This window comes from Microtus oregoni, unplaced genomic scaffold, assembly GCF_018167655.1.
Source record: "Microtus oregoni isolate MIOR12 unplaced genomic scaffold, Mior012 000064F_ref0000363, whole genome shotgun sequence".
In the NCBI taxonomy this organism is placed as follows: domain Eukaryota; kingdom Metazoa; phylum Chordata; class Mammalia; order Rodentia; family Cricetidae; genus Microtus; species Microtus oregoni.
Window position 1 is genome coordinate 3,303,241 of NW_024543874.1, and position 13,401 is coordinate 3,316,641.

The 13,401-nt window shown below is 45.8% G+C and overlaps 1 protein-coding gene across 1 annotated transcript in view; it reads left to right on the forward strand.

Moving 5' to 3' along the window:
- Positions 1-230: 230 nt before the first annotated feature.
- Igf2bp3 (insulin like growth factor 2 mRNA binding protein 3) overlaps positions 231-13,401 on the forward strand; it is a 140,061-nt gene continuing 126,890 nt past the window's right edge. Inside the window, exons 1-2 of the mRNA XM_041640604.1 lie at positions 231-544; positions 1,455-1,515. Coding sequence (XP_041496538.1) covers positions 370-544; positions 1,455-1,515 — 236 coding nt within the window. The 5' untranslated portion in view covers positions 231-369. The remainder of the gene's footprint in view (positions 545-1,454; positions 1,516-13,401) is intronic.

Here is a 13,401-nt window from a genome sequence, read left to right on the forward strand (position 1 = left end):
TAGTGTGATATTTTCACAGCCCGCTGGCCGCTGCCAAAGGGGTTGGGGAGGAAGAGACAAAAAGTAGTTTCCCCCCCGCGCCTCCTCCTTTCTCTCGCTAATCCCGCCTCCTCCCCAGAGTTAGGAAGACTCGACGCTGGGCTCGTCGCTAGGCTTTTTCTTTCTCTCTCTCTCTCTCTCTTTTTTTAATACCCAGAAGAGGAAAAAGGACCCTGGGTTCTGGTTTTCGCCCTCCGCTCCGGTGCTCGGGTCACTGTGTGTGGGTTTGAAAGGCAAGACGAGAGGAACAAAACCCACCGACTCCATCCACCGCCGTGGGTTCTTTTAATTTAGCATTTCCCTCTGTTTTTAAAACAACCTCTCTTCACAATGAACAAATTGTACATCGGGAATCTAAGCGACCACGCCGGACCCGCGGACCTGGAAAGTGTCTTCAAGGACGCTAAGATCCCAGTGGCCGGCCCCTTCCTGGTGAAGACGGGCTACGCGTTCGTGGACTGCCCGGACGAGGGCTGGGCCCTCAAGGCCATCGAGGCGCTTTCAGGTGGGGCCCGAGCGCGTGGTCTGGGCGTCCCCGTCGCCGCAGCTGCCACCCGGGGCCGGGATTGCGGGGGAGGGGGGGGTAGACGCGCTGTCAGCCGCCGGGGCGCGGCGCGTGCTGCAGGCCGGGCCAGGCGGGCCTCGGGGCCCAGCGTGGACGCCCGCTGGGCCCTCTCTTTACCCGCTGTCCCCCGGCGGTGGAGAACAGAAAGTGGCCTCAGCCCCACGCCCGAGGGAGGCCGCGTCCAGGCGGTCCCGTTCCACCCCGCCTCGTCCCTCTCGCGGGGTCGGTAGAGCGAAAGGGGCAGGTGGGCGGCGGCGGCCGACTGTCGCCAGAACGGCAGCCCTGCCACGCGCGGCGCCGCGGTCCGGGCCCGGACGCCTCTGCCCGGATGCCCGAGGGGAGAGCCACTGCGGTGCCTTTCGGTTTCCCAGCTGGACTCGAGGCCGGCGCCTTGCCTGGCCAGCGCGTGTTGACCGGCACCCCGGCCGCCCCAGCTCCTCCTGGCACCCTGGCTTCTCAATCCCTCCGCCCAGTGTTCCAGGCCAGCCTGGACGTGGACCAGGAAGAAGGCCGCGCGCCCCCATCGCAGGCTGTCTGTTGGGGGTGTCCCTTTAGCAGACCGTGGGTTTCTGGGTGGCCCTCTGAGGGGGTCTGGAAGCGAAAATGTAACCCAAGTGCTGAGAGTCTGACTATTGCCTTAGCCTTCTGCAAGTTAAAAAGCCACACCCACCCGAGGGGTCAGCTCCGCACCTTTGCGGTGCCCTGCGACTCCCTTGTCCTTGAGCCTGGTGGGAATCTTGGAGCCCTTCGGAGGTCCCCGAAGCGAGCTGTGTTTTCTCTTAAAAGACTGCAAGTTTCAAGGCGGGGAGAGCCGCTAAATCCCTTCGTCTCGCCTCTTGTGTGTCCACAGGTAAAATGGAACTGCACGGGAAACCGATGGAAGTTGAGCACTCGGTGCCCAAACGGCAGAGGTGAGCCGAGTTACCCTTTTCTCACCGATTTGTAGGGGGAAAAGCGCTGAACACAGAAGATGAAAATTTAGGACCACTCTAGCTTACACGCTGGGGGCCGCGGTTCAGCTTGCTGTTTTCCCTCTTGCATTTAAGTTTATGGCAGGTGTGTGTGCGCGTTGATAATTCTGGGAAGCAATCGAGGGCTTGTCTGCGGCCCCTGCTTCTGGGTTATTGTTGCTGTTATAAAAGCCTGTCGGGACACTCTCGCAGCTACAGTTTCTTGTCAGAGCAAGTCTAGTCGCTTCAACTGGAAACCCGCGTTTCAAAGGGCAAAACAGTCTTTGGGTACCGAGGGGATTTAGGAGACTGGGTCAGGACGAATGTGTGTGTGGGGGGGCGGGGAGGCTGGTCCGCGGGTGGTGGGCGCTTCTGAGAGAGGAGGACCACAGTTGCCTTTGCCCTGGTTCACTGGCCAGTCAGCGGCCGTTGGAGTACAGAGAGTGAATGCTGGGGTCCTGCAGCCTTTCAAACACTTCTAAGTTTCTGCAAACAGTGCCTTTGTTCAGCTCCTCCTGCCTTTGGTGTGTTTTTGCTTACAAATAACCGCCAAGGTAAAGGCTAGGAGATCTGTGCTACTGCAGTGGGATTTCTCTGAGAGCATCTGTAGCTGTCACTTTACAAATATTTGCAGGCTGTTTTAACTGCTGAAGCTTTTTGGAGAAGTGGCTCTTTTTTTTTTCCCCCTTGGCACAGGCCGTTTCTGGATTCTAACTCTTAACTGGAAAGACCGAGGGGTTAGCATTATGCCCTTCTGGGTTTTGCAAGGTGGGGTTAGGGTTTCTGTCTTATTCTTCTGTCCTCCACCCCCCTTTCCTAACCTGGGCCAAACAATAAGCTTGAAGTTAATTCAAACCAGGGCTGTGTGTATCTGGTGAAGTATTTGTTAGCGTGTGCTCTGGGGGACAGAACGTATTTGCCCGTAGAGACAGAGGGCAGGAAGAATGCTATATGCTACAGTCAGATGCCTTATGTGCTATGTTTTGAGTGAAGTTCTCTTCCCTGGATCATTTCACATTTCTGGTTTTAGGAATAAACTGGTGTGGATATTTGTAGATTATATAAGCACTTGCTTAATTTTCGTTAAGATAATTAGAAAGATATTTGAGGAACCTGATTTAGTTCCAGTTAAGGAATTTTGGTAGGGGTCAAGTTATTTCATATAGTAGAATGTAATCAGGTTTTTTTTAAAATCTTTTAAAATAGATGTGGATAAAAAGTATTAAGTTGATATTGGTTTCATAGAAATGTAAACAGTTGAGGGACAAAGCATGTGCCCTTAAGAAGTTTAGAGACCTAGTTTGTGCATCAACGGCTTTGAAAAAATGAAACATACTCTACACACGCTAGTTGGTTTCATGCTTAGTCCGTGTATCTTCGTTTTTATTGATTTTTCTCTCCCCTGTGCTTGGGATCAATCCAGGCCTTCATTTTTGCAGGCAGGAACTCTACACTTGAGCTACATCCCCAGTTCTTGGTTTTTATCAATTGTTGAATTAAAAGTAAGCAAAAAAAAAAAAAAAAGAAAGAAAGGAAGAAAAAGAAAAGAAAGAAAGAAAGAAAAAATGGTGTTGTAGCTTGGTGCTTGCTTACCATATCAGAGGCCTTGGATTTCAGTGCCAGGAAGGGCAAATGATTATAATCAAAGGAACCTTTTAGAATTTAAAACATTTAGATGTTTCGAGTTTTTCCAGGTGCAGTTAATAGATTGACCTCCATTTACTGTGCCCTCCGCTCTTTCTTTTAGGAATTAATGTCTTCCCAGGTGTGGAGAATTAATTTAGAGACTTTGGTAACAACTGCTAGTCTTCTCAAAGTTTTGTTTAGCCTGAAAACAGTTAGTTGTTACTTTTGAATGGGCAGGCTTCCTCTTTGGGAAAGCTAGCAGACAGATGTAGCAAGTGGGAGCAAATGTTTATTGGAAGGGTCTTCAGTTTATTAACAATGTAATAATAATAAGCTTTTCCAGCTTTTTTTGTTTTCACTACTAAAATGCTTAGGATTTTAAATGCTGTCTTGCTAGCAGAACAGAGTAAACTGCATACATTTTGTTTTTGACTTGAGAGCAGTTGAGTGCTGCAAATCCTTTACTGAAATGTCTTTAAGTAGAGCCTTCTTTAGCTGCCTGGGAAATTTACTGTTCATCTAGATGACGATGATTCAGTTTTAACTGAGCCTTTAAGTTGTGCCGTTTTCCTTATCTGGACTCTTCCATCATCTCCATGGGCTCTGGAAGAAGGCCAAGAGTTGACCTGGCAACCATACACTCACATACCTATGGCTAGGTTAAGAGGTGACTCTGGGGTGGATTACTTTGATAGGAGCTGATTGCACAACTCAGTCAGATCAATAGATTGCCAAGATAGTCGGCTGAACTTTGAGACAGAGTTTGTTTTGCTTAGCAGTCATTTTTCCACCATGATGTGGGCATCTGAGGCAGGCACGCCCACTTGTAGGGTAGTGACCTTTATACCTGTTTGCAAGGCATGCTGGGAAGCGGGTGCTGGGGAATGCTTCTAGCGTAACTCTGAGATGGACGCCCAGGGAAGCAGGCACAGAGGTGATTGGATGCTTTGCAGGCTAGCCTAGCAGCTCTCACTGCAAGCTGAGCTGGGCGGGACCCTTTCAGGAAGGGGTATTGTTGAGTTTGGTTCAAACCAAGCTTAGTTCCCCATTACTGAAGTCTCAAGGGAATGTGGAAGGAATGTGGCTTTTCTGCATTCAGATGCCCCTCTGTTGTAGATTACAGCAGAGTGCACAGGGCCTGAGGATGCCTGTGTCCAGAAGAGATGATTGCTTTGGGTTCTGAGAGGATGTTACACCCTCAGTCCCAAATTCAAAGGATACAGCATAGGAAGGCTGAATAGCTTCCAGATCAGGGCTAATTTTTTTTTTTCCCTCTTGGACATAAGGTGAGTGAGGAAAGAGTTTCACCTAGGAAGGATTGTGGAGGAGAGTGGTTGGAAGAGCCACTGGTGTCTGTAGGGCTTCTGGACGCCCTGTGTGCTTATGTAAACGGTACTCTGCCCTGTTTGTGTTATGTTGTGGGCTCTTGGGCATGGGAGAGGGAACGGCAGAGTTGCTGACACTGCAGAACTGAGACATGGTGGTTTCAGTTAAATTTCCATGCCTTACAGATTCTTGATTTTTTTTTTTATATTTTCAGTTTTTCACAACCTACTCATATTTGATCAAACTTGTGATTTAGTTCTTAACCTTGGTTATGAATATTTGAATAAAGGAGAGAAATTATAGGATGTTATAGTTAATGTGTACCGAGAAGGATCCTTGAAAATAGTTTGTGGTCCTAAAGCTCAAGTACTTCATGTTTGTCAATAAGAAGATAAAGGGAACCTTGTCTCATGATGTCAGCTGAGTAGAACATTACAGAAATGACTGGGGTTTCATCCCATTGTAATTGGCTATTTAAAAGCTAGTATGTTGCTTTAGTGGCTGTTTAGCATGGAACAATACAGCATACCCATTAGCCGGGGGCGTGGTAACTACACGCTGTGGGCCAGCTTCAAAGTGTTAGGTTGGCAAAGTCTGTTTTCAATGCTGACCATTGAGACACAGGTATAGTTCTTCCGTATGGTGTGGGACAGATGAGGCTCTCTTTTGATCTGTGGAATTTCTCACACATGCAGATGGTAGAGGTTTAAGGTTAGGGAACTTGGTTGGGAAAGAACTTGGAGCAAAATTATCTTTTGAGTGCATAACTTAAGATCGCCTATGTGACTGTTAGTTAAAGTGGTTGTGGCTGGGGGGATTTTTTTTTCTTTTTTAATTTCCTATTTGCTTGATACAGTTAGAAAGAATTTGTGAGATTTCTTACTTTAGCCTTAATAGACTTTTTAGAAAGGAAATGCTAAGTAGCTTCTACCATGTTTTGCTCATAGCAACCCGAGGAAAATGTAACTGAAATATGATATCTCTGCGGAGCCAGTGGGAATTGGGAACCTGGCTTCTGATTTTGGCTCTTGCTTTTGACCTGTGTGGTTGCTGAGACTCTGCTCAGGCCAGATGCCGTTGTGACAACTCCACAGAGCGTAATTTGTTCTGAGGTTTTGCCACTTTTCTGGAAGCAAATGGGTTCTCAGATAGGCTTAAAATTTAAAAGTATCTTTGGAATTATAGAGATCTGATGTTTTCTCTCTAAGGAGCTTGACTTGAAATTTTCTGCAGTTCAGTAGTTCAGTAGCTTTCCCCGCCTTTTTCCTGTGTACCACTTTCAGGCAGTCAGTGTGGAAAATTGTCTTTCCATGCTTTGAAAGCCTTTGTGAGCCCTGCTGCCCTGGTCTTGTTGTCACAGGACTGGGATCTTGAATTAAGTGACGCTGCTGAACCAGCTGAACCACCTCCATCTTTGTGAGGGACTCTTTTGCAATTGTCCTTAGCAGCATCCGGGCAACAGCTTTCTTAAAACTAACTAATTTTTGAAAGGTATGAATTATCCATTCACTAACTCTGGCAGTTGGTTTGGTCTGGGAGGAAGGAGAGGCGGAAAGATGGTTTAGCCTTGCTATTCTTAGCTCTGTTTCCTTTATCGACTGCTGCCTCTGATTCAAGCTTCCAGAGTCACAAGACAGGAGGTGGCACTGTGGTAGCAGTGACCAAAGGGTTGGCATTCTTAGTTAGGATTTCTGCCCCACACATCTGATGTTTACAAATGGCTTGTACTGCCAGGATTTGCTTGAAGGCTGGGCTGGTGGTAGGCATACTTTGGAGAGCCCTGTTAAAATTGAGGGTGTCATTTATCATGACCTGAAGTCCTGTCTGGTAAGTGCTTGGTACTGGTAAATAAATAGTAGCAAACATTAACATGGTGTGTGAATTTTGTTGTCCTGAAGTGGGGAAGGGAGACGACCACTCACACTGCAACAGCTGTACATGTTTTAGAGAATTATCCTGAGACCATTTAACTTGATTAAGAAATACTTTTAAATTATCAAGAGAAGTGTAGTAGATAAGATGATAAAGGGCCAAGTGTCGTGTTTTTCTTTTGAAGCTAGAGCTTGCTGTATAACCCAGGCTGGCCTCAGATTCTTGGTTCTCCAGCCGTGGATTCCTGGGGGCCACGAGTACTGGAGTGTATTACCACACACCAGGCTCGAAGTTCTTAGAATATCTGGCATCATTATCACTTAATAGTTGTCTAAGGAGTAGAGTCTGTTGCAGTCATGGTATTACGTATTCTGCCCAGCAAACTATAGCAACTTAACTGGTTCAAATAACATTTTTTTGGGAGACAGGGTCTGTTTCTCAGACGAGGCCCAAATTTGCTGTGTAACAGAGGATGATTCCGAATTTCCTATCCCCCAGCCTCAGCCTTCTGAGTGCTGGTTATAGGCATCTGCCACCATGCCCTGTGTGTTTTGGGGCTGAACCCACGGCTCTGTGCATGCTTGGTGAGCAGTGCACTAACGGTTGTTACATCCCCGGCCTTTCTTAGTTTCTTACCCCTGAGAGAGAATCTCACCATATTACGCAGGCTGACTAGGAGAGCCTTCTGCCTCAGGTCTCGGCACAGCTTGCTCTTCCTCCTGTTTCTACAGATCTGTTAGGTGGTTGGTTCTCTCCCACATGATGTCATTTTGGGTGATTTATTAAAGATGGATTAAAGAGTCCTAGAGGAGTCACTCCCCCAACTGGCCCCTGGGTGCTTATCTCTGTAAGATCTTTGTTCAGGCACTATCTCCTGCAGTTAGTAGCCTAAGTATGCCCCCCACCCAGTGATTGGCACATTGTTATCTCTATCCCAATCCATTAATTAAGGCAGTTCACCTGGTCAGACTAGATGCATGAAAGATAAGGCGGACGCCTCTGTCTGCAGTTGGTAGAATGGTGTGCACGCTCATCAAGGGAGGAGTTGATGGGCGTGGCAGTCTTTACATTATTGTTCTGCTGTTAGGGATTACAGTTAGTCTAGGAAGTTCTCTATCTACCTCCGGACTACATCTCAGGCCTTTGTTTTTTTGGATAGGGTCTTTCCTTGAAGCCCAAGGCTGGCTTTGAAATTGCTGTGTAATCCAGAATTTTCTTGGGTCTTAATTTATATTTGGGAAATTGTTTGAATTTGTTGCTATTTCTACCAAAGGGGTTTGTTGGCCTCAAATGTTTGGAGCATAGAATATTGGACCAAAAGTGTACCTAGTAATAAATAGCTTTTCTGTCATATAAAAGGCCAAGGTTCAGTTTCCAGCACTGAGTATGTTTTTTATTGCTTTTATCAATAGGAATGGAGAGTTGCTCTTTGCTTTTATTTTCTTGGAAGAGACACATTGGTGTTAGCAGAGGTTCTCTCTGTAAATTTCTAAGAAACAGCCTCAGTAACTGCTGATGAATTAGACAGTTGAGAACCAAGGATGGCCGAGCAACAGGTACAAAATGGTGACAGTCACCGAAAGGGGGCATGATTGGTGAAGGAGCAGATTCTGGGGTGGGAGGTAGGAACTTTCCTTTTGTCAACTTTTTAGTGCTTAGAAATATAAAAGAAGTGGAGAAGACCATTGTGTGCTTTATTCTGGAGCTCAAGGGAAGGTAGGCGGCAGAGAAGAAAATTAGACTCCTGAGATGTGTGCACCACCAGAGTGAAAGTAAGTTGGTAAAGCAATTTCTTTTTTTAAAAAAAATATTTATTTATCATGTATACAATATTCTGTTTTGAGTGTATGCCTGCAGGCCAGAAGAGGGCACCAGACCTCATTACAGATGGTTGTGAGCCACCATGTGGTTGCTGGGAATTGAACTCAGGACCTTTGGAAGGGCAGGCAATGCTCTTAACCGCTGAGCCATCTCCCCAGCCCATGGTAAAGCAATTTCTTTGTGTAAAAAGTGTGTGCCAGAGGGGCTGGAGAGACGTGCTAGTGTTTACTAGCACTGGCTGCTCTTCCAGAGGATCCAATTCTATTTCCAGCACCCATGTGGCAGCTTACAACTATCTGTAACTCCAGTCCCAGTGGCTATGCCTCCTTAGCACCCATATGTGCCCATACATATAGACAGGTAAAAACTCCCATAGACATAAAATAAAAATGAATAAATCTTGAAAAAAGTGGGGGAGGGGAGATGTGTGTGTGTGTGTCTCTGTGTCTCGGTCTAGACCAGGCTGGCCTCGAACTCTTGAGATCTGTCTGCCTCTGCCTCTTGAGTGCTGGGATTAAGGGCATGTGCCACCATGCCCAGCTTTCAGGGGTTCTTATTAGACTTTAGTACCTTTGATAGAAAAATATCCTGGGGCTAGAGAAATAGCTCAGAGGTTAAGAGCACTGACTGCTTTTCCAAAGGCCCTGAGTTCAATTCCCAGCAACCACATGGTGGCTCACAACCATCTATAATGAGATCCGATAGCCTTTTCTAACATTGTATACATAATAAATAAATGTTAAAAAAGAAAAGAAAAAGAGATAGGAATATTTTTTTTTTTTTTTTTTGAGACAGGGTTTCTCTGGTTTTGGAGCCTGTCCTGGAACTAGCTCTGTAGACCAGGCTGGTCTCGAACTCACAGAGATCCGCCTGCCTCTGCCTCAAGAAAAGAAAAAGAAAAATATCCTTTTCTTCACAATAGTCAGGTAGAGGGAGTGTTTTGAGGAAAAGTAAACTTTTGTGGAAAAGGCGATGTAGTCCCCTGTGTTGGGTGCTACAGAAGAGTTTGTGATGAGATGAACACCGAAGAGATGGTTCACCAGCTAAGTACATTTGCTGTTCTTACAGAAGACCTGGGTTTTCTCAGCACATGATGGCTCACAACCTTCCATGACTCTATCACCCCATTCTGACCTATAGGTACAGTTATGCACGTGACACACATAGACACATGTAGGCAAAACACTCATGCATAAAACTCAAAACAAAAATTTAAAAGCTTTGTGGTTGTGAGCTACCATATGAACCATCTCTTTGGCCCAAAACAAATCTTTTTTCCCTCATCTCCAAGACAGGGTCTTTCTGGGTAGCTCTGACCGTCTTGGAACTCACTTTTTAGACCAGTTTAGAGATCCCAATTCCCACCTGCCTCTGCCTTCAAAGTGCTGGGATTAAAGACATTAATACCATGCCCAGTTAACTAAAATAAATAAAGAAAAACAACTAACTGAACCTTCTAGCACTGCTGTAAGTGGATGGATTTATGACAATGACCTGGAATATTGCCTTCTAGATTTCATTTATTGGCGCTTGGGTTGTCTTTCTAATTTCTAGAAACATTTATGAGTTTGTTGTTTCTAATCTTTTAGAGCTGGAAGAGTCCCCTAATTCTAGTAGATCATCTTGTTCAACATTCAAGACCTCTCTGTAATATCTGGCCAGGACCTGTTGCCTGGTGTATTTCATCATTTCTGGTGGCTGTGAGCTCAGTTCCTTAAACAAATCATATGCTTTTTCTTAACATAAATTTGGGAAATCCTCCAGAAACTATCTTAAGTTGCAAAAGAGTGAGGTCCAGTTCAGATCTGTAGAGCTTACCTGACAAGCGGGGGTTGATGCTGTTGGTCAGTTCATTATGACTAGCATAGGCTACTTTAATAATTAGTGTCTTACTCTGTTGCTCAGGCTGGCCTAGACGTCTAAATTCTGTAGTCACAGCCTCCCCTTCTGCTGGGCTTACAGGTAGTCAGTCATACCACACCTAGCTCTTTTAAACACTTTAATCATTTGGTTATTTTTGGATGCTGGGAGAGGTTAAGCATTCTTTTCATTTTACTCATAAAACTTATGCCACAAGAAATATGGTCTTTTGAAAGTGCCTAAATTCCTCCTTAGTTTTGCTTCCTTGAAAATCTCATCCTAGATAAGAGCAGGCTCCTCAGTTGTGAATTCCGCCTTTGATGGCCATCTCACCTGCTGGCATGAAATGCTTTACAGCTGATCTTGAGGGACTTGGCTTCCTGTCAAGACTTGTGTTTATCTTCTGTACGTTCTTTCATCAGTGATAAGATGTTTGGGGCTGAAGAGCAGTCTTGGAAGTTAAAAGGTTAAGAGCAGGCATCACTCTTCCAAAGGATCAGGGTTCGATTCTACTCTCTCATAACTACTGCTCTCATGACTCCAGTCCTCCAGGGGATCTGATTCCTCCTGCCTCCTCGGGCACTTGTATACATGCTTCCCCCCCCCCCCCCCCCCACACACACACAATTAAAAGAAAGATCTTTTTAAAAAAAGTTGCTACTTTCTCAGTGTAATAGACACCTACTGTTTTCAGGAAGGAAATTTAAAGAGACACAACAGTAAATTCTGTGATATTAGTTGCTTTACTAAGAGATTCTCCATAGAGCCTTAGGTGAGGAGACCAGCCAGCAGCACCACCGCTGGCCCCATTGCCCTGCCCAGCCTGACTTTACTCTCCCCATTAAGTAAGCCACTTGAGGATCTACAGCAGCCCTGTTGTGTTTGCGGGGACAAGTCAGGGCAGAGACATCTTCTGTCTTGCTGTCTCTGAAGTTTGGAAGTCTTTGAAGGGTTGACTTATTACAGTCTTCCTTTACAAAAGACAGCCCAAAGTGGTGGGCAGTCATGGTTTATTACAGAGTGAAACTGGCCAGGGAGTCTAGTTTTGTTTGGATTTGGAGACGGGTCTCCTGGAGTCGAGGCTGGCCCTGAATGCCTGGCGCTGCTGGTGCTGTGGTCTTCTGCAAGTGCTGTCAAGCCCAGTTCGGACATCAGTTTGAAGAAGGAAACCAAAGCCTGGCATGATGGCTCATGCCTTTTATTCCAGCAGAGGCAGGTGGATCCCTGAGTTCTAGGGAAGCCTGATCTAGAAGGCAAGTTCCAGGACAGCCAGGGATATACAGAGAAATCTTGTCTCCAAAACCCCCAAACAACAAGAAACCAAGACCTTTAACTGGTAGATTTTTTAGCAGCTTCACCTAACTATAAATGAATTGTAGGGTGGGGTGGGTGGGCGTGGTGAGAGTAGGGTATATAGAGAAGCCCCAGCCTTTTCTCTTGAATGTGACTACGGGAATACATCCTTAGCCTATAAAATGATCTGTTTGTCCTGGATTGTTTGGAAGGGTCCTGCCTTGCAGAGGGAAGTCTCTTTAATTCCTACTATAGTTGAAGATTGGGAGGCTTGGAGGTACCTTCTGTGTCCTTACTATGTGTTCTGCCTGCACCTGTCCATGCAGGCCAGAGGAGGGCACCAAATCTCATTACAGATAATTGAGAGCTACCATGTGGTTGCTGGGAATTGAACTCAGGACCTCTGGAAGACCAGCCAGTGCTCTTAACCTCTGATCCATTTCTCTAGCCCCTCTTTTTTTTTTTTAATATTTATTATTTTGTGTGTGTGTGTGTGTGTGTGTGTGTGTAAATGTTTTGCTTGCATATATGTATATGTACCATATGTGTGCCTTTTGCCCCTAGAGGCCAGAAAAGGGCATTGGACTCCCTGAAACTAGAGTGACAGCCAATTGTGAAGGTGGGCACTGAACCTGGGTTGTGCTCTGAACCTCACTCTGTAGCTAACGTGCTAGCTCTGCCATGCTGGTGTTTTAGCATAGGGAGCTGAGGCAGACAAGGGTGTCTGCATGGCTCCTGGAGGAGTCTGTGGAATTGTCTGTGGTAGGCACAGACACACTTTCACTCAGTTACCTTCATGGCAGCTGCTGTGTTTTGGCCCCTTGAGAGCCAGATGTGAAAATTGGATGAAGGTGGATTGGATTTGGAGGTGATGGCAGATGTTGAAGAGCTTTGTTAGAAATCTGTGTGATCCCAGCACTCTGGAGGCGAGGCTAGCCTGGGCTACATGATCATATCCTATCAGAAAAATAAACCAAAAGTCTTCTTGCTCGCCTCTCTTTCTCTCTCCCCGTCCTCTTCTCTTTTTGTTTTTTGGTTTGTTTGTGGTAGAGTCTCTAAAGTACTCCAGGCTGGCCTTGAACCTCTCTGTCTGACCTCTCTCTGACCTTGGGAATGTTCAGCATGGGGGGTACAGACTTTATGGGTGTGTTGTTTATATGTGCTAATTTTTTTTCTCACAATTTGACAATAGACTATCAGTAAACAGTGTAAGTATTGAACATGTGAACTTTACTTTTTTTGGTGTACATTTAAATCAACTTAAAACATGAGGGTGAGGACAGAGAGATGGCCAAATAGTTCAGAGCACTTCCTGCTCTTCCAGAAGGCCTGACTTCTATTCTCAGCATCCACATAGCAGCTAACAATCATTTTGTAATTCCAGCTTCATGGGCTCAGTGTCCTCTCCTGGCTTCGAAGGGCACCAGGCATGCATATAGCAAATAGACCTACGTGTAGACAAAATACTCACACACATAAAATAAAGATAAAAGTAGAAACATCTTCATTTGAAACTAATAGTAATACATAAGGGTGTATGAAATGCCTTAGTGGATAAGGAGTCACAAGGGCTGCCACCAAGCCTTGTGACCCAAGTTTGATCAGGAACCGTATGATGGAAGGAGAGAACTGATTTCTATAAGTGTTTTCTGACCTCCATGTGTGTGCTACTCAAGAAAATGAGTAAATGATTACAAAGCAACCACAAGGCCGGGCGGTGGTGGCGCACGCCTGTAATCCCAGCACTCGGGAGGCAGAGGCAGGCGGATCTCTGTGAGTTCGAGACCAGCCTGGTCTACAGAGCTAGTTCCAGGACAGGCTCCAAAACCACAGAGAAACCTTGTCTCGAAAAAACCAAAAAAAAAAAAAAAAAAAGCAACCACAAGGTAAAATAAATCTCAATCTCTCTCTCTTTGGATTTATCTTCAATTCAAAGAAGCATGGTGGAAATGCATTTATTCCGGCACTTAAGTAGACACCACTGGATCTCTGAATTTGAGGCCATTTTGGTCTACATAGTGCGTTCTGGGCCGTCCTGGGCTTCATAGT